At 40.7% G+C, this 20216-nt stretch overlaps 1 protein-coding gene across 1 annotated transcript in view; it reads left to right on the top strand.

Moving 5' to 3' along the window:
• The first annotated feature begins 14127 nt into the window (after positions 1–14127).
• Positions 14128–20216, top strand: part of LOC149281441 (bromodomain and WD repeat-containing protein 1-like) — a 32087-nt gene continuing 25998 nt past the window's right edge. Inside the window, exons 1-3 of the mRNA XM_089499294.1 lie at positions 14128–14923; positions 15569–15718; positions 16088–16200. Of these exons, the coding sequence (XP_089355420.1) occupies positions 14128–14923; positions 15569–15718; positions 16088–16200 (1059 nt within the window). The remainder of the gene's footprint in view (positions 14924–15568; positions 15719–16087; positions 16201–20216) is intronic.

The following is a 20216-nucleotide window of genomic DNA, read 5'->3' as shown; positions in this document are numbered from 1 at the left end:
ATACAATATACAAAATAGACACACGTTAAGACCAACTAGTACAGGTGGAGCAGAATTCACTGTATCGGCTCTTTTAGCTTCATATTCTGTCTTCATTTTCTCTCCTTATTCCGAATCGGTAGTCAGTGTTTAATAATGCCGATTTGTTTCTTGGCAAATCTGATTAATTTAGTTAAATCTTTAATTTTGTCCCCCAACAGTGGGAAGAGTATTTAATGCGTCAGTTCGGATAACGAATGAGAACTTCAAGCCTGGATACAGCAATGCAAGTAGCAACGAATACAAGGAGTTTGAAGCTAACTTTACAAACGAGGTAAGCCCCATCTACAGCCACGTAAAGAAATAAGGATTTATCCCAAAAGCACAATCTAAAGCCAACCCTGATGGGAGAACCATCGTTGGCCAACATTTCTCAGCACTTGGACACAATGTATCAGACGTCACAAATCACAACTCCATTAGAGGGACGTTCCAGCCATCGCATGCGCTTTACAGTATATGATAGTTGAGAGGTCCCTTTAAATTTACATGATGCCCCTGCAGTGGCATGGGGGTTCTACAGAATCCCCCCATATGCATTTGCCCCTTTACTCACACCCCACCAGCTATCTTCTGTGCAGAGGATGAGTTTGGCCGGGCACATGTCCCGGCACATGATATACTCACTGCCAGTCTGAGAATCGTTCAGCCACAGAGGAGGCTCTGGGGCTGCAGCTTCCACTTAAGGCAAGTACTTTTTTCCTAATGTTTTAAAGAATGCATATTAAAGTTTTCATAAGGTACTATAATATGCATTCTTCTTTAGTGAGGCTGCCAGGGACTGTAGACTTAGGATTTAAAATATATCAACATCTTAACTCCAGGAGAGATGGACTAAACCAAGACTTTGGATGTATGTCCCACCATGAACTTCAACCAAAAACTCAATTTTCTAGAAATAATAGGGCTATATCCATTTCTTTCCCAAATGACTGCCACATGTTCAATTTAGTGTAAGAAGCAAAAAAACCTAAACATTCTATTTCTATTTTTCCTATGCTTTGCAGGTACTCAAAAATCTTCCTCCCGGTCTTCAAGAACTGAATAAAATGCGTGTTGTGGTTAACAGTCTTAAGGAAGGAAGTGTCATCGTGGATCATGACATTATTACCAACACAGCCAATAATTTCACAGCGCAAAATGTAACTAACATATTTACAGAAGCATTAAATAGAAGTACAGCCCTCATCATAGACGAAACGTCATATAGAGTCCAAGGTATGGAATTATTTGTTTGCATGGGGTTACTTGTAACTATAACATGTGTTCCATATATTATTATTTTTATTATTATTGTATAATTAATACTAATTATTATGTAATAATGCTATTTTTTATGCATTACTCATCATTTATTATTATTATATTGTTAAATATTATTTGTGACTTTTTTACGCATATATTTTTTTCCGTATGAAGAGGGCCAGATTTGTTTAGGGGGTGTGGTTAGCAGTGTGGCTATGGGTGGGGCTTTATCAAGACTTTGTGACCTTGTGATAGCACTTTTTGTTGTTTAAAAAAAGACAATATATTTTATTTAACAATTTAATTTACAAACCGATTTCCTGCTGTTTCTACACACATTATCAGGGCTGTAGAACCCTGCGATACCCTCATACCCAGCAAACATTCTGAGCTCTTAGAAAAGAGGGGCATCAGGGGAGGAAAAGGGTGCAGATGGTTTTGGGGTGCAAAGAGGGACTGTCTCATATACAGCAATATAAAACAAAGTCCTATATAGTTATATGCCATGGAATTTCAAATTTTCTCTTTTTTTTCTAAATACTCAGATGTAAATGTGGAATTTTTTTAATAATATGAAGAAAATCTCACATAATGAGAACATATCAAATAATTTTTGTTAGATTTTTTACATTTCTGCCACACAAAATAAATGATCCATGATCTGTGCTCACGATGTAAATCTTATTTACACAACAGTTGTTTTTAATGTTATTCTTTGTCTCTGCAGAGAGAAACAGCTGCGACCCCGGCCTAAACGGCTGCTCGAAACATGCGACGTGCACACCTAATGCTGGGTCATATACATGCCAATGTTTACTCGGATATAACGATACCAGCCCAGCAGTTCCTGGAGTCACGTGTGTAGGTGAGCAAGAGAAACACCGGAACATAGATCCTGCCGGCAGACCCCCTCCCGTCTAGTCTCTCCGTTTCTCCTGCTGTAAAGACCTTCATTGGTCTCGTCTTAGATTCAGGATGTGTATGCCTATCCCACGCATGTTTAAATCCCCTCACTGTATTACCTACTACCACTTCTACTGGGAGCCTGTTCCACTTATCTACCACCCTCTCAGTAAAGTGAAACTTCCTTCTATCTCAGCTTAAGCTTTGTTTCTCTTGTGTTGGTTTAGAATGTTTGGATTTGCGGGAATGCGCTCGTTCCTCCTGCTTTTAGAGCTCTAACGGAAGTTGTATAAATTGGCTTTCTTTACAGATATAAACGAGTGTGAGTCGCCGAGCGGTAACACCTGCTCATCCCTGGCTGCCTGTATCAACACCGAGGGGAGCTACAAATGTCAGTGCCACCCAGGAATGCAGGACAACAACGTCACCAACCCCGGGAGACAATGCTCGGGTAAATCCTGTCTCAATCGGCTTTCTGGGGGTGCGAACAATGGGGGGGTATTTACTAAAGCAAATCTTATTTCACAGCCATTGTCACGTTAAAAAAAACGTATCCTTTCATCGCATTCGCTTGGACCGTGACTCCATAGCAGGTGCATTTTTAAAGAGCTTTAGATACGCGCTTTAAACTCAGCAACAATATATTCTTCTTTATCTTTAACCCTTTCACGACAAATCCCGCACATGTACAGGGCTCACAATGCAATGGCCTTAAGGGTTAAATAAAAGATTCGGGTATTTTTTTTCACGACTGTTTTAGCCCAAGACGCTGCCGACTCGACACATTAACAGAAGTTCTCCGTGAGCCGTCTCATTTCAGAGAATGCACACAGCGGGAATTCTAATACCGCGGCATGACCTTTAAGCAGAGTCACTTAATAGCTGGTAATTATAGGGTATTCAGGAGCGTTTGATCTGGCAACGAAACGCTGTAATCTGCTGGCTTTAAATAAATTGACTTTTTTTTTGTGTGGATTATGTGATTTACAATTAAAAGCAGAAAGAACACGAAGTTCCTTAACCTAGAACGTTACAGCGCAATGTATCTGCATTTTATACCGAGCCCTTATCTGCAGAACCTCTATAAACAATCTGCGCAGAGCATTTATTTAATGTCAGTGCCGCTGCCTTCACAACCTATCACACAAGAAGCCTTTGTGATATTATTCTTGCAGTAACTGTTAAACCATGTGGATTAATGGATTATGATTAAGACTAAGAGTAAATTAGGTCTTCCAACCTCTTACCATTATCATGGCGGGTTGACGGTGCTGTCCAATGGCAACCACATACCACACAAACTGGTAAGCAATTGTAGCAGAGGATCTCCTCACCTGGCCCACTATCCTCAACATCCACCATTGGTTAGGAGGTATGCCTACTGTGTTAAATGATGTGGGTCTATCGCACTCATCGAAGACACTTCTTGGTTGGGTCAAGACTAGGCTAGTGCCCCAGTCACCTCCCTTCACCGCTACTATCCTCTCTGTTTAGTGCTGGGATGTGCCGGCTAGACACAGTGCTCCATAGCGTATATTGACCGGTTACCACGGAGATCTCTGATCTACCTGGTCCGTGGAACCTGATCACCCGATAGATTGACCTGCCACAGGTTGTGAGTCCAGAGGAGCTACTGCCTCCCTGGCACTGCTGTCCTAGTCCTAGTCAGCCTTGGTCAGACTACGTCCAGGCCACATATAACATCTTTGGTACAATGTATCCACCCAACGGAACCATGCCATTGTCTTTCAGGAACTATACCTGATCAAACTGTATATGTAGAAACACTTATTTGTACCAGAAAAGTCCTGATTCTTTTTAGCATGCCCTTCGGTCATGGAAAAGGTCTAGGCTGATACCGTCTACTCTGTTGACTACAAGATTACATCTGATGTCTAACTAGAAAAAAATCGAATAGAAATAGAAACATATATCGGCAAATATCATTGTGTTAAGAATCACTGCATTGTCTCTGGCTGTATTTTTCTGCCGCATTGTTTTTATTCCATCCCGTTGTTGCTTTTCACATATATATATTTACATATCGTGGGACTATGTAAATATCCCTCCTTATATTGTGCCCGGCTCGGAATTCCCACAGAAAGCCTTATTTGTTGAGTTTGTTCAACAAAAGCATTTGTAACCCTTTGTAACGCAACAAAGGGGTTTCATTTTGTGTGGTTACGATTCATACAGTTGCCAGAATGTTGTAATAATAATAATTCTCTTGCCATAGGCGGGTCACCTAACTCCTGGCGTGCTTCCAGTGTCCGAAGTTTTTGTGCATCTCTTATAATGTGCCCCTTTTCCAGATTTTATTGGAAATACTATAGCAACCCCAACATGAAACTTGCATGTAATCACCAAATTTGCACATCGTAACTTTTTTTTACCAAATACGACGTCATTTCTTTAAAGGGACAGTCCAGCCATTAAATGCACTTTAATGCTGTGTGGTTCATTTACATTTTCGTGGTATCCCCTTTTGCATATGGATGGAAGGGTTCTGCGGAATCCCCCCATGTGCATTTGCCCCCTTTTCCCCCACCCTCTAGCTAAATGCCCTGAAGGAGACGCGTTCAGCCTATTTAACTCATCTCAAGTCAGCTCCAGCGCTGTGCAGACCCCAGTGTGCAAATGGGAGCACTCTCCTGCCACTGATTGGCAGCCAATCAGTGGCAAGGACAGCCAGGCAAAGGGGGAGGAGGGCAGCTGCTGCAGCAGGGCTGCATCTTTTGTTTCTGGTAACTGCAATGCACAATATTCTATAGTGTCCGGGACATTCAGTTGTCCAATGTTAAGAATGTTAATATTTAATATGTTATATTAAAGTAGAAGCAGCCCAACCCTTTTTTTTTTACCTGTTCCTATTTCAGCCTCTATGTCTGCCGGACAGCTTTACTGCTTTATATTACATGAGTATATGGGCGGCCATGTAGGGCTGGGCTGTATACGGCAGACATATAATCCACCAATACCTCACCGTCACGTTTTTTACTGGAAAGGTCCTTGGTGCGTAGCAAATCTCAGCACGAGTGTGTCAAATGTCACTCAACAATCCTGCGATATCTATCTTACAGATCCGGCTGTGGGATGTTTCAACAGCAGCAACTTCTGCTCCCAACCCAGCTCGTGTACGACCTCCAAAGACCTCATATGTTCAAGTAAGTGTACAAAGCATCGCTTTTTGCAAGCATATTTATATTTTCAACAATGGATGTATAATATATATAAATATATATATATATATATATATGTTCACTGTATATATATATATATATATATACGGTATATATATATAAATACCGTATATATATATATATAATATCCATAAAAACAAAATTAAAAAACACTAGAAGGATAATGTATCAGGTGGTAATAGTTTGTTGTCATAAATTACAAAAAACTCCATAGAAAAAAAGAATGAAACACAAAAGCAAGAGATTCTGAAAACAAGGCAAAAATTATTTTTTTTTCATAAAAAAAAAAAGGTATTAAAAGGAGAGAGCCTTACAAGCAGACATGGCCACCCTGTGTTTGTTCTGCCCATTTTCGAGCTACGCTCTACCCTGAACATTTGGTACACGTTTATTTACGTAGAATACATGTGTACGTCCAGTAACACCCGAAATTAAAACTGTAGATGACACTCTGAGAGTCCCAGAGTCATGTAGTCATCAGTAAAGGTGAATGCACAGTCCCACATGTTATCAATTTAATTTTTAATGAAAAAAAATCTATCAAAGACATAGAGGTCAATTAGATTGAGAGAGAGAGTGTTGAAAAGGACGAGCTGAGTGGTGTGTTGACTCAACGTGAGGTCATCTTGAATGGCCTAACCCAACAAAACTAAACTCACTCAGCAACTCGTCTACTCGCTAAAAGTCGAGATTATGTCGAGAAGAAGACACGTGCCAACTTGCTCATAGCAATTGCCAGGTTCCCGTTAACGTATAATCTATGGAAGATGAGCTTCCCATCTGTGTTGGAATTGAGTAGCTGTCGGAAAACCAGTACGGGATCAGTTTGATCTACCAAGACTTACCAAGAGTTTCAGCAGCTCTGGGTCAGCTCGACTTCTCCGGAGGAATAAAGCTGACCATACGAGTTGGAGACCCTTTTCCGCCGTGACTATGAACTTGGCCGCCAACTTGACCCAACTTAACTCTTAAGAACTGCCAGCCAAAAAAGAAAAGTTACATTCACATGAAATCAGGAGTTATCAGTCAAGTTAGTTTTTAGAGAACCTGCGACTTGTTCCACTTAAGCCAACCCAGCTGAATTTGCCTTGGAAACAATATGGCCGCCAAAGTTGGCGGCTATTTTTGATACAACACATAGTTGGTTCCACTAGTTGTATATTAAAACATCAATGTTTGTACAACTAGTAATTAAAATGTGAAAATAAAATTACACATTTTTAGTTGAAACAACACTGGTAGTCCTAAACTTTAATAGTCGTTTGGCAAATGTGATTTCATTGTGAACATGTTTTCTTTAACTGTACATTATAAATATATATAAGTATATATATATATATATATATATATATATATATATAGATAGATATATATATATAAATCACACATCTCAATTTGAAGCAAATCAGATGATTTATTGCCGACAAAATGTACAACTTATCCCCATTTGTGTTTCAGGTAAACAATCCTTTTTTGTTAAGATCACATTCAAGTCCTGGAATTTTACTGCAGACCTGTATAACTCTTCGAGCCAAAATTATATAAATTTGTCAAAAAAATTCACACAAGACGTAAGTAAATTATTAAACTTAAGAATGCTGTGTATATAAAAGCGGAAGGGGTCATGGTTTAGGGGGGCATGCTACCAATTATTCATGCTTATGCTTGTGATCATTGGGGGGGGCATTCACATCATTAACAATGTATATATTCCTAATTAACCTTAAGTACAGCCTAGGTAAATAGAAATGTAATAATGCCTTGTGTCCTTCTTAGTGAAAACTGATTATAGCTAGTTTGCTATTTGTTTTTTTATTGTTTTAAAATAAATAGGGTATTTCGGTGTTACCTGATTTCGGGTGTGTATACATATATGTATATATACATATATATATAATTTTTATTTTATTTTTTAAATCCATATATATATGGATTTAAAAAATAAAAATAATTTTAAAAAATCTCTTAATTGCCTATACAAGTTTTAGTAGACAGGAAAGAGGGTCAGCATGATTTGATTTTTAAGGAAAAAATTTATCAGGTTCCACTACTGCTTATTCATGGTAAAAAATTAAATTAAAAAATATTATATATATATATATATATATATATATAAAATATTGGTAAGTGCTGCCCTCTTGTGGCATTCCCAGGTATGGTCACCAGGCTATAGGCAAGATACCTAACAAAGGTATGAAGGTTAGTAAAGGTGCATTAATTGAACTTTCACAGGTTAAACAAACATAACTTGGCAGATCTGTTATTTCGTTCTCTTATTGTTTGATTGCCAAAAAGGAAAACAGTGACTTTAAACAAACCTTTTAGTTTCAATAGCAACAACTTGAGATTTAAGAATTGCCTGATAAATTATAAATGAGTCATGAAAATAGTTTTCATCAAAAATAATCCCTGACCTGAGTCTGAGCTTTCAACAAATCGAGAAATCATGCTTCTAACGCTGCATTAAATTACAAAAGTATTAAAGGGGCTGTTCCACCGACTTACCCGGAACGTAATATTTTTTTATAACTAAATTTAGTATTAGACTCATCAATCTTACTACTACTGAATGCCCAAACCTTTCCCAAATATAGCTGTTTAATCATGTAAAATATTGTCTCATGCATATTTACTGTCGAGAACACTTACCGTAATTGTCATAAGACACAAAATCAGGCAATGATTGGCTGTTGCTGCAGAGGCTGAAAAAAAAGATTAAAGTTTCTAAGTTGATTTTAGGTGATTAACCCTACAGAGGAAAGAATACTATGACAGATCCGCTAAGGTCAAATGTTTTGTTCAGCTGAGGTAGATGGAATAGCAGCTTTAAGTCATCATATAGAGACCTTTTTCAGCAAACATTCTCTATGATGCTTTCGTTGGCCCTATGAGGGTCGGCCGAGGGATTGTCCCTTTAAGAGTACCTGCTAGTGTTCCATGACACTATATATGCACTAAATATATATTTTTCTTTAATCATCATTTTCTCAATGGTCCATAGCCATGCATTTGTACATGCTATTACCCGTTCTACTTGTTGCTGTTGTTGGACCAAAGACATACATCAATATATTCTGAACTTCTGTTTTTTTTTATTCCTTAGCTTGTCGCAAACATGAAAACCAGGGTCGATGCTAATTCCAGCTTAGACATAGTCGTCGTGGGTTTCCGTCCGGGCAGCGTGGTGGCCAATATCGTTGTAGTACTAAATTCATCAGTGCCCATTGATGACGCCACAATGCAGAGCAAATTAAGTGAAGCCTTGAAAGCCACAGTATCCAATGATACATTAATTAGTCTACAACGTAAGTGTGAGAGGTGGTGGTCTAATGTAACTAATAACAACTGTGGGGAAAAGTGGAGGGAGAGGGACGAAGACAGGAGAGAGAGAGAGAGAGAGAACAGGATAAACAGGGAGAAAAAGGAGAGAAAAGGGAAGAAAGGAGAGAAGAGGGTGAGAAGTTGGGGATGGGACAGAAGGTATGAAGTATTGGAATTAAATATTATGAGTCTTAGGTTGGTACCAAGATAACAGCTTGAGTGTGAGAATAGTGTGGAGGGAAGGGTAAATGTCTATTATAATATAATATAGTATATAAAATATACACTTTTATATCATTCTCTGTTGTTGTTGTGCAGGATAAATATAAAACAATAGTAGATATTGGACTGAATCATTGATTAGCCTCTTGTGATTGGACCTATAAAATAAGAAACATAATTGTTTCTTTAACACGAATTGGGGGGGTATAGATAACCCACAAAAATGCCACAGAAACTATGTACTCAACTAAATGAGAGTAATAATTGATTTATTTTCATTTAAATTATAATGATTTTGGAATGTTTGCATTTTTTTCCTGCCTTGCCAGCTGGTGTCTGTCAAGTGTCATCCCTTGTTTTAATTCTTTACCAGATAAAATAGAGAAGGGGTGAGGAGAAAAGAGAAAGGGGGGGAAATAGAGAGATTAGGGGTGGAGAGAGAATGGAGAGGACAGACAGAGAAGCGAGCAAGAATTGGGGAAAAAGAGAGAGTGGGACGCGGAAAAAAAGAGTAGGGGAAAGTAGAGGGCTGGAGAGAGAAGGTGAGAGAGAAGGAAAATAATTTTAAAGGTGGGCATGTACACTAGTTATGGTATATTTACAAAAGTTTTAGTGTCTCTTTGCTTCATTTAATAGCTGAAATACTCTATTTGAGCTTGATGTCAGGTTGAAATATATTCATCTATTTATTAATGAATATTTCTTTTGCAGCAAACTCCATAATACCTTCTACTCCGCCGTCTACAACGCAACCTTCGACACTCACAGAGGACGGCGGGTGGAAAACTGCCACCATTATCATCGCTGTGCTCCTTGGAGTCGCCCTGCTTGCGCTCGTCCTGCTGACTGTAGTGTGCATCTACGTGAGGAAAAGAACTAGCAAATATCTCCCCAGTTTCAACGAGAACGTGGCCGCCTTTTCCTATAAATATTTATAATCGTTTTAAGGTTTTTCCTTGAGAATGAACTTTGTCGGATAGTTTAAAATACTTTAAAAACAAGGGGACATATTTCTTTTTTTGAAATGGTACATGTGAGATGTTTTTACAAATTTATATTTTTAGTACTGTATTATTGTAATTTAGGGACGTTTGGCAGGTCCACCGGAAGCACTTTTTAATATTATTAACACTGGCCCCTGCGATGCAATTCTTACGTGACCTCAAGGCTCCAACATGGCACCCTTTGAAAGGGTCAAGCTACAAGAAGACCCCTTTGAGGGGTTCCCCAAACACAACTTGCTGGGGTGGTGGCGCCATAGTCATTGGCGTCCAAGGACTAAGACACGATTGTGGGCACGTGTGCGGACAAGACATGATGTCTGTGTGAGGAGGAAATCATAGCCTGAAAAAGGCTTTCACTGTATGTTTTGGAAGGATACGTGAGGTTCTATAGATTTGTTATATTCTGTCCTTCCATCTACAAAGAACAAAATTAACCAGAACAAATAAAAAAAAAAAATGTAATAAAAAAAATTTAATAAATAATGCGCCGGATCCCCTTAAAAAGAACCTGCTACAAAGGTATAATGCTTTTGGCATTGGGGGCACTTGTCTAAACCACCTCCTCCTATTTACCCTTTTTCTACACGGTAATAATACTAAGGTTCCACAGATGTAACAAGCTGAAAAATCCTCAGCCAATCAGAAAAGGAAGATGGGATCCGCCACAGGAAGTGTCCAAGCAAATCTTTATTCATAAGTAACATAAAAACCGCCATGTTTTTTGTCGTTGTCATTATTGGGTTCTAACAATTAACGTCAAGTTCTATATGTAACAGGACTCCAAATCCCCAAACTATATATCAACATAATGTATACCTCAGGAATTCTTTTTTTTTTTTCGCACTAAAACACGATTTTATTTTACTTTTATTTCGGGGACATTGATAATCTTACCGTGCTCAGAACATAATAATTTTCGAATCATTAGAGATCGATAATTTAGATTCGTTTTTCTGGAAAAGATCCTTACTTCCATATTCCGATAGAAAGCTGATAAAGCAAAATTCCTTCTTTTTTGTTTGTTACCATTGTGTATGAAGTGCGGTGTCACCAACAAACATTACGAACAAACAAAGATATTACGCAGCGTCTCCGAGGGAGGGAGATGTTTGTCTGTTTAATTGAATGTATTTATACGAATACTCTATAATTTGCACATATTTTTATATATATACATAACAGAAATTCTGCTATTGTACTTGTAATTTATATTAAATATGGTGATTTTTTTTTCTGGAGACATGGATTTAAAAAAAATAAAATATATATAGAATGTTATTTAAACTAATAAACGCCGTATTTTATTTAAAAAATGTATGGTTGTTACTGTTAAACTTACAGAAGGATGGAAATATACTTCCCAACTCTCTAGTTTTCCACAGGGCAGTCCTGATTTTTAGGCATTATCCTGCTTTGACACCCCAATGTCCTGCTTTTACGGGCAGTGGGGATCATGGGGCAATTGGGGAGGTCAGAGGAGCCTGACCGGCCCACTCAGCTGTAGAAATGATTAGGGTCTCTCCTATAACGCACTGATCTACATCGCACCCCCCCTGCCACCACCTTGCAATCTTTTAAAGTAGGGCGCAGAAAGATGGTGTCATGTCACAGCTCTCCACTTTAGTCAGTTGGTGGTGGGTGGAAATGTAATGCTCCACATCGACTCAGGCCCTGCTTCCCGCTGTAACCGCCAGTAAGTTTGGGAGGTACACAAATCTCTTTTCAGAGTCTATAAAGCCGTCTGATTTTTTTAATTTAAACATAGAATTTGAGGGAAAATAAGAACCATTTGGTTCATCTAGTCTGTATTAAAATTCCCTGACTGTGGTAGCCTCCACCACTTCTGCCGATAGGCTGTTCTACTTATCTCCCACTCACTAATTGTCACGTCACGGTGGTTGGGTATGGAACCCCGTGGCAGGGACCAGATATGGGGATAGAAAGTCCCAGATGTTTAAACAGGAATAGGCAAGCTGTAGCCAGGAACAGTTCAGAGGTCAAGGCGGGCAGCAGAGCCGGGGTCTGGTAACTGGGAAATCTGATAGAAGGACAAGGGACCAGGTGCTAGAATGCTGGGATATCGTCTGCACAAAGGCTCAGAATAAACCTAGCCTGGAAGGCATGGTGCGGTGGGTCTTTATACTTCCTGGTATCCCAGTCATGCCAGTCGTTGCCAGGGAAACAGATTCCTACTGGACAAAATGATTCCTGGACACGGTGTCTCTTCTTCAGGCGCTCTATAGGGTACTTGCGTCCACCATGGTGGAGCGCAGGCTTTCGGCAATGGAACGCGTGCGTCCACCATCTTGGGAGACGGAGCGCATGTGTCTGTTGCTCTGGAGCACTTGGGGCTGTCGCAGTCCGGCGTGGAGGCCATCCGGCCGTGCGGTATGGAAGTGCCAGGTAGGATGCGACCTTAAAATTTCCTTACATTCCCCCTAAGCCTCTAGTTTCGATTATGATGTCTTGTTCCAACATTTCTCCTCCTTTGAAATAAACTTCCCGCCTGTTAAATTGCTTTTATTTAATCAGCGTAACCATTATTTTGTCAGTTGACAACCTTATTTGCATACCCATTGTACAGCGCTGCGCAATATGATGGTGCTATATAAACCGATAAATAATAATGGCTCTTTTAACACATACCTCACAACATTTCAAATAGTTAAGAAGGTTTACCTCAAGAAGCTCACGCCAAACAAATCTTATTGATTTTTTTGATTGGGTGAAGTAATTGATCGCGGTGGTGCGGGGGAGGTCGCGTATCGGGATTTCAGTAAGGCCTTTGACTCTGTCACATAGAAGACTTATCAATAAACTGCAATTTCTGAGTTTGGATCCCAGTGTTGTTGAACAGATTAGTCAGCGGCTGAGTGACAGAAAACAGTCAATGGCGTATATTCAAGGTGTTGTTACCAGTGGGATACCTCAGGGATCTGTACTTGGACCCATTCTCTTTAATATTTTATTAGTGATATTGCAGAAGGTTTTGATGGAAAGGGATGTCTTTTTGCTGTTCCTGGAGGGAGAAGCCAAATGGCAAATGATTTAGGCAAACTGGAAAATGGTCACAGCTGTGCCTTGTCCTGGAATGAGGAGTCTGAGGGAAGGAGGTCTCAGCCATTCAGGACAGACTTCTCAACTCTCCTTATTGCCTGAGAGTTCAGAAGCCTCTCCTGATAGGCTGAGTCCCTCCTTCACACCAACTCAGAGCAAGCTGCAGCCAGCACCAGGTATGTGTGTGTGTGACTGTGTTTGTCTGTTTGTGTGACTGTGTTTGTCTGTCACTGTGTTTGTCTGTTTGTGTGACTGTGTGTGTAATGCCTGGTAATAGAGGAGTTAATTCTCTGAATGTACTCATGCCTGGTATTAGAAGGGTTAACATTCTATATCTAGTCATGTCTGTAATGAGTGAATGTATATTATTAAATCTGAAATCAACATGGTTCCAAGGCTTCTTAATAATTAATATATACCGGTAATAGTATCTGTGAATCAGGGTGTATGTGATATATATATATATTGTGACAGGGAACAGGGCATTGTGGTGGATAACATGTACATTTCCCACCAAATACTGCAGTGCAATGTATTCGATAACCCCAGGGAGAATGTTTTGTTACCAGCAAAGTAATGGTAATGTTGTAGTTATGTTTGGGTCCCTGGGGTGGAGCATTTGGAGAGAAGGGAGGGCCAGTGCTCCACTCCACAGTTTACTTGCAGCAGGTGATGCAGCCAGTCCAGGAGCTCTGGTTCAGAGATTTACTCACCTGTTACCAATGAGCAGCAGGGGGCTGCTACAAAAAGGAGCCCTGTAAGTTAGTCAGGTGAGAAACATACAAGCAGTGAGTGAGACTGCATTTTCTCCTAAACAAATCTGCTGAACGGTTCCTAAACGAAAAAGGTCTGTGCTAAATGTTTTTTTGTTGGTAGCGGGTAAGCCGTCCAACGATAGTTAGTTTTTGTTTGTCAGTAAGTGCTCAGAGAGCAAGGCTTTTCTTTTTGTTTGTTTTATTTATGTTTGTTTACAGACCTTTTAATAAAAAGGACTACAATTCTAAAAATAATTCAGCCTTATGTGGTATTTCAAACCTTAAGACTGTGTGGTTACATGATCCCAGCTCACATATGGTGGAGAATGCAGGCACCACATTGATAGTCTGGAAAAGGAAACAATACCACAAAACATAAGCATGGAGGATGTTATTAAGGCTTTACTACAGGCAGCAGCCACACAGCAACAAGCTACAACTGCCCAGCAACAAGCTACAACTGTCCAGCAAGAAAATATTACAGTCTTGCAGCAACTGGTGCTTGCACAGAAAGAGGAGCAACAAAATGTTACTCGTGCCATGCAGCAGGAGATCCAGGGCTTATCTGAGAGGCTGGCCAGGTATACTGCAGAAGTGCCACATAATTCTAAGACTCTGGGAGTGAGTAACTATTTGCAAAAGATGGTGGCTACAGATGATGTAGAGGCTTACCTGATGGCTTTTGAAAGGACAGCTGAAAGAGAACATTGGCCTGAATCTGAATGGGCAAGCCTTTTAGCACCGTTCCTGAGTGGAGAGCCTCAAAAGGCATATTATGATTTGGAGCCTGCAGAAGCCTGTGACTACGGTAAGCTGAAAGCAGAAATTTTGGCCCGCCTGGGAGTCACGATAGCGGTTCGGGCCCAGAGATTTCACTCCTGGACTTATAATCAAGACAAAGCGGTACGGTCACAAATGTTTGATTTAATACATCTGGCCAGGAAATGGTTACAGCCAGAGGTTAACTCATCTAGCCACATCGTGGAACAGCTTGTGATGGACCGGTTCCTGAGAGGATTGCCTGTTTCCCTAAGGCGGTGGGTCAGCCAGAGTGATCCTAAAACTGCTGATGAACTAGTTGCCTTGGTGGAACGGTATGTGACAGCTGGAGAATTTTTGCAACTCCCTAACCAGGAGAGACTTAGGACCCCGAAGATCCAGAGTCCCAGTAAATTGGGTAAGACTGATCCAGGGAAAAGGGGGTCTCGGGAGGAGCAGATGGGGTTTTACAACCCTAGGGACACTACAGCAAAAGGCAGGAATTTTGTGAGGCTGGAAGAGACCACACCATCCTCAAGAATAATGCCTAATTATACAATTAAGTGTTTTCAGTGCAAAGAATATGGACATATTGCAAAAGACTGTCCTGAGAATGTTGTTGCAATGGAATGTAATGTTGGCGATCAGTGGGGTGCTTATTCACTTTTCTCTCGCTCCGTATATACTGTCACACAAAATGAGTGTCTGAAGGGCCATCCCTGGTGTACTTTAAAGGTAGAGGGAAAAGAAGTAAATGCTTTACTAGATTCGGGGAGTATGGTTACACTTCTAGACCAGAGTCTGTTAAAAAACACTCCAATAGATGACTCCCAGAATCTAGAGGTTGCCTTTATACATGGGGACATACATCAGTACCCCACTGCTGAGGTGATTATTGAAATGCAAAGTGGTACTGTAAATCATAGAGTTGGTCTAGTCAACGGATTAGTCCATGAAATGATAGTTGGCAGGGATTTTCCTTATTTTTTTACTTTATGGACAACTGCTGAAACGGTTAACTCAGTACCAGTAGAGGGCGCTGTTAGTGACTTTCCCTTTTCAGATTTATTGGGAGATGACTTGGACAGAGAAGCTGCTGCTAGGAACAAGCCTTCAACCCCTATTGAAACCCTAGTGGGGAGTAACACTGAGCAGAGTGAGGCAGGTCCTTCTAATATCACGGAGCCTGATGTAGAATTGACTGACCTAGAAGGTAACCTGGGTAACTTCAGAGCTGCACAGTGGGAGGACCCCACTTTATCTGGGGCAAGAAACCAGATCACTATGAGGAATGGGACCCCTGTTAATCCTGGAAAAACCCTGACTTATCCATATTTTGAGGTAGACAATGATTTACTGTATAGAGTTGAGAAATTAGAGGCGGTTAAACAACTATTGGTACCCCAGGCATACCGACACACAGTATTAAATCTTGCACACAGCCATATTCTCGGAGGGCACCTAGGGGTTGAAAAAACAAAAGAGAGAATCCTCAGGAGGTTTTATTGGCCAGGTGTAATGGCGTCAATTACAAATTATTGTTCCTCCTGTCCTGATTGCCAGTTAACTGCCCCTTTTACAGCGTACCGTAGTCCATTAGTGCCCTTACCTATTATAGAGGTTCCATTTGAACGCATTGCTATGGACTTTGTGGGACCTCTTGTAAAATCTGCCAGAGGACACCAGTACATATTGGTAATAGTAGACTATGCTACGCGTTACCCTGAAGCAATACCTATGCGTACAACTTCAGCAAAAGCTATTGCTAAGGAACTAATGTCCATGTTCAGCCGGGTTGGGATTCCCAAGGAAATACTGACAGACCAGGGAACTCCATTCATGTCCCGAGTTACAAAAGAATTATGTAATCTCCTTCGTATAAAGCAATTGAAAACCTCGGTATATCACCCACAAACGGATGGTTTGGTGGAAAGATTCAATAAAACCCTAAAGTCTATGCTTAAAAAAAGCCATTGATAAAGATGGGAAAAACTGGGACTGCCTTTTGCCTTATTTAATGTTTGCTATTAGAGAAGTCCCTCAAGCCTCTACTGGGTTTTCTCCTTTTGAACTCTTGTATGGTAGACACCCTAGGGGATTGCTAGATATAGCCAAAGAGACTTGGGAACATGAGTCTACACCACACAAGAGCATCATAGAGCATGTAAATCAGATGCAGGAACGGATGACAGCCATTATGCCCATTGTTAGAGAACACATGAAGAATGCTCAACAACGTCAGCAGACTAGCTACAATAAAAATGCCAGAGTCCGCACGTTTAAACCAGGAGATAGAGTGCTAGTTTTGGTTCCTACTGTAGAGAACAAATTCCTAGCAACGTGGCATGGACCTTATGAAGTCATTGAGAAAGTGGGAGTAGTGAATTATAAAGTAAGACAGCCTGGAAGACGAAAGGAGGTACAAATTTACCACGTGAATCTACTTAAGCCATGGAAAGAAAGAGAAGTGCTTGTGACCATAGAAGCATCAAACCTCCCTCCAAAGGATAATGACCCTGCCGTCATTATATCTGAAACCCTGACTATACATCAGAAGAGGGAGGTAAAAGACTTTATTAGATTAAATAAAGATGTTTTCTCCACAGTTCCAGGGAGAACTGCTGTAATAAAGCATGATATTGTCACTGAACCTGGGAAGAGGATCCATCTTAAGCCGTATAGAATACCAGAAGCTCGTAGAGAAGCAATCAGAGCAGAGGTGAAGAAAATGTTGGACCTTGGGGTAATCGAAGAATCCCAAAGTGACTGGTGTAGCCCAATTGTGCTTGTACCAAAGCCTGATGGTACAATCAGATTTTGCAATGATTACCGGAAACTTAACACAATATCCAAGTTTGATGCATATCCCATGCCGAGGGTTGACGAACTTGTGGAAAGACTTGGGAAAGCCCGGTATCTCACCACTCTGGATCTAACCAAAGGCTATTGGCAAGTGCCCATCACAGAGCGGGCAAAGGAAATTACTGCTTTTTCTACTCCAGATGGACTTTTTCAATATAAAGTGTTACCTTTTGGTTTACATGGGGCTCCAGCAACATTTCAAAGAATGATGGACCGAATCCTAAAACCACATACCCTTTACGCAGCGGCTTACTTGGATGATGTGGTTATACACAGTGAAGATTGGGAGTCTCACTTACCAAAAGTGCAGGCCGTCCTTAATTCCATACGAAATGCTGGCCTGACGGCAAACCCTAGTAAGTGTACTATTGGCCTAGAGGAGGCTAAGTATCTAGGGTATTCCATTGGGAGAGGGTTAGTCAAGCCACAACTTGCTAAAATTGAAGCCATACGGAATTGGCCACGGCCATTGACTAAGAAACAGGTCAGAACATTCCTTGGTCTTATTGGCTATTACAGGAGATTTATTTCGAACTTTGCAACTATAGCTGGTCCCTTAACTGATCTCACAAAAGCTAAAGCCCCTGTCATGGTGAAGTGGTCCCCTGAAGCTGAACAAGCATTTCAAAGTCTCAAGGAAGCTATTTGCATTCAACCTGTACTGGTCACACCGAATTTCTCAAAGGAATTCATCCTACAAACCGATGCATCTGATGTAGGATTGGGAGCAGTGCTTTCCCAGATAACTCAAGATGAAGAGCACCCAATCTTGTACCTGAGTAGGAAACTTCAACCCAGAGAAAAGAATTATTCCATAGTGGAGAAGGAATGTTTAGCTATTAAATGGGCTGTTGAAACTCTGAAATACTATTTGTTGGGCAGAAGGTTTAAGCTACTGACCGATCACGCACCGCTAACTTGGATGAGTCAAAACAAGGAGAAAAATAGCAGAGTTACACGTTGGTTCCTTAGTTTACAACCCTATCATTTCTCGTTAGAGCACAGGGCAGGCTCTAAACAGGGTAATGCTGATGGTCTTTCACGTAAACATTCACTTATGACCGTGGTCGCTCACCCCACAAGGTTTGAGCTGGGGGGGAGGATGTGTGACAGGGAACAGGGCATTGTGGTGGATAACATGTACATTTCCCACCAAATACTGCAGTGCAATGTATTCGATAACCCCAGGGAGAATGTTTTGTTACCAGCAAAGTAATGGTAATGTTGTAGTTATGTTTGGGTCCCTGGGGTGGAGCATTTGGAGAGAAGGGAGGGCCAGTGCTCCACTCCACAGTTTACTTGCAGCAGGTGATGCAGCCAGTCCAGGAGCTCTGGTTCAGAGATTTACTCACCTGTTACCAATGAGCAGCAGGGGGCTGCTACAAAAAGGAGCCCTGTAAGTTAGTCAGGTGAGAAACATACAAGCAGTGAGTGAGACTGCATTTTCTCCTAAACAAATCTGCTGAACGGTTCCTAAACGAAAAAGGTCTGTGCTAAATGTTTTTTTGTTGGTAGCGGGTAAGCCGTCCAACGATAGTTAGTTTTTGTTTGTCAGTAAGTGCTCAGAGAGCAAGGCTTTTCTTTTTGTTTGTTTTATTTATGTTTGTTTACAGACCTTTTAATAAAAAGGACTACAATTCTAAAAATAATTCAGCCTTATGTGGTATTTCAAACCTTAAGACTGTGTGGTTACATGATCCCAGCTCACAATATATATATATATATATATATATATATATATATATATATATATATATATATATATATATATATATATATATCATGTAGTTTATGTGTATGTGATGGTGTGCATATGTGAATCAGTGGGTTGTATAGCGAGAGATATTGGCAGTAGAAAGAGGGAAGAGCTCATGCCGTTATACAGAGGACCGCTGAGACCTCAAATGGAGTATTGTGTACAGCACTGGAGACCGCATCTCCAGAAGGATATAGAAATGTTGGAGAAAGTTCAGAGAAGGGCTACTAAAATGGTTCATGGATTACAGGATAAAACTTACCAGGACAGGTTAAAGGATCTTAACCTATATAGCCTGGAAGAAAGACGTGACAGGGGGGATATGATAGAAACATTTAAATACTTAAAAGGAATCAACAAGATAAATGAGAGTTTATCTAAAAGGAGAAATACTACCACAACAAGAGGACATAGTCATAAGCTAGAGGGGCAAAGGCTTAATGGTAACATCAGGAAATATCACTTTACGGAAAGGGTAGTGGATGCATGGAATAGCCCTCCAGCAGAAGTGGTAGATGTTAATACACTGAAGACATTTAAGCAAGCATGGGATAGGCATAAGGCTAAGCTAGATATCGGATAAGGCCAGGTACTAAGAAAAGTATTCAGAGGGTGGGAGACTGGATGGGCCGAATGGTTCTTATCTGCCGTCACTTTCTATGTTTCTATGTGCACCGATCAGCCGTAACATTCTGCGCACTGACAGATGAAGTGAGCAACACAGAAAATCTCGTTATCATGACTCTGTCAGTGGGGGGGGGGGGGATATATCAGGCAGTGAGTGAACATTTCCTCCTCAAAGTTGATGTTAGAAGCAGAAAAAAGGCGCAGCGTAAGGATCTGAGCGACTCTGACAAGGTCCAAATTGTGATGGCGAGACAACTGCAGCTGTTGTGGGGTTCCCGGTCTGCCGGGGTCAGTACCGATCAAAAGCGGTCCAAGGAAAGAAAAGCAGTGAACCAGCAACAGGGTCATGCGCGGCTCAGTGATATACGTGGGGAGGGTGGCCGTGTGGGCAAATCCAACAGACGAGCTGCTGGAGCTCAAACTGCTGAAGAAGTTAATGATTTATCTGATAGAAAGGAGTCAGAAC

Source organism: Sceloporus occidentalis, unplaced genomic scaffold, assembly GCF_023333645.1.
Source record: "Sceloporus occidentalis isolate IW3139 unplaced genomic scaffold, rSceOcc1.0.p SCAF_132, whole genome shotgun sequence".
NCBI classification, from domain to species: Eukaryota; Metazoa; Chordata; class Lepidosauria; order Squamata; family Phrynosomatidae; genus Sceloporus; species Sceloporus occidentalis.
Note: the sequence above shows the minus strand (reverse complement) of the source record. Positions and strands in the feature narration are given on the sequence as shown.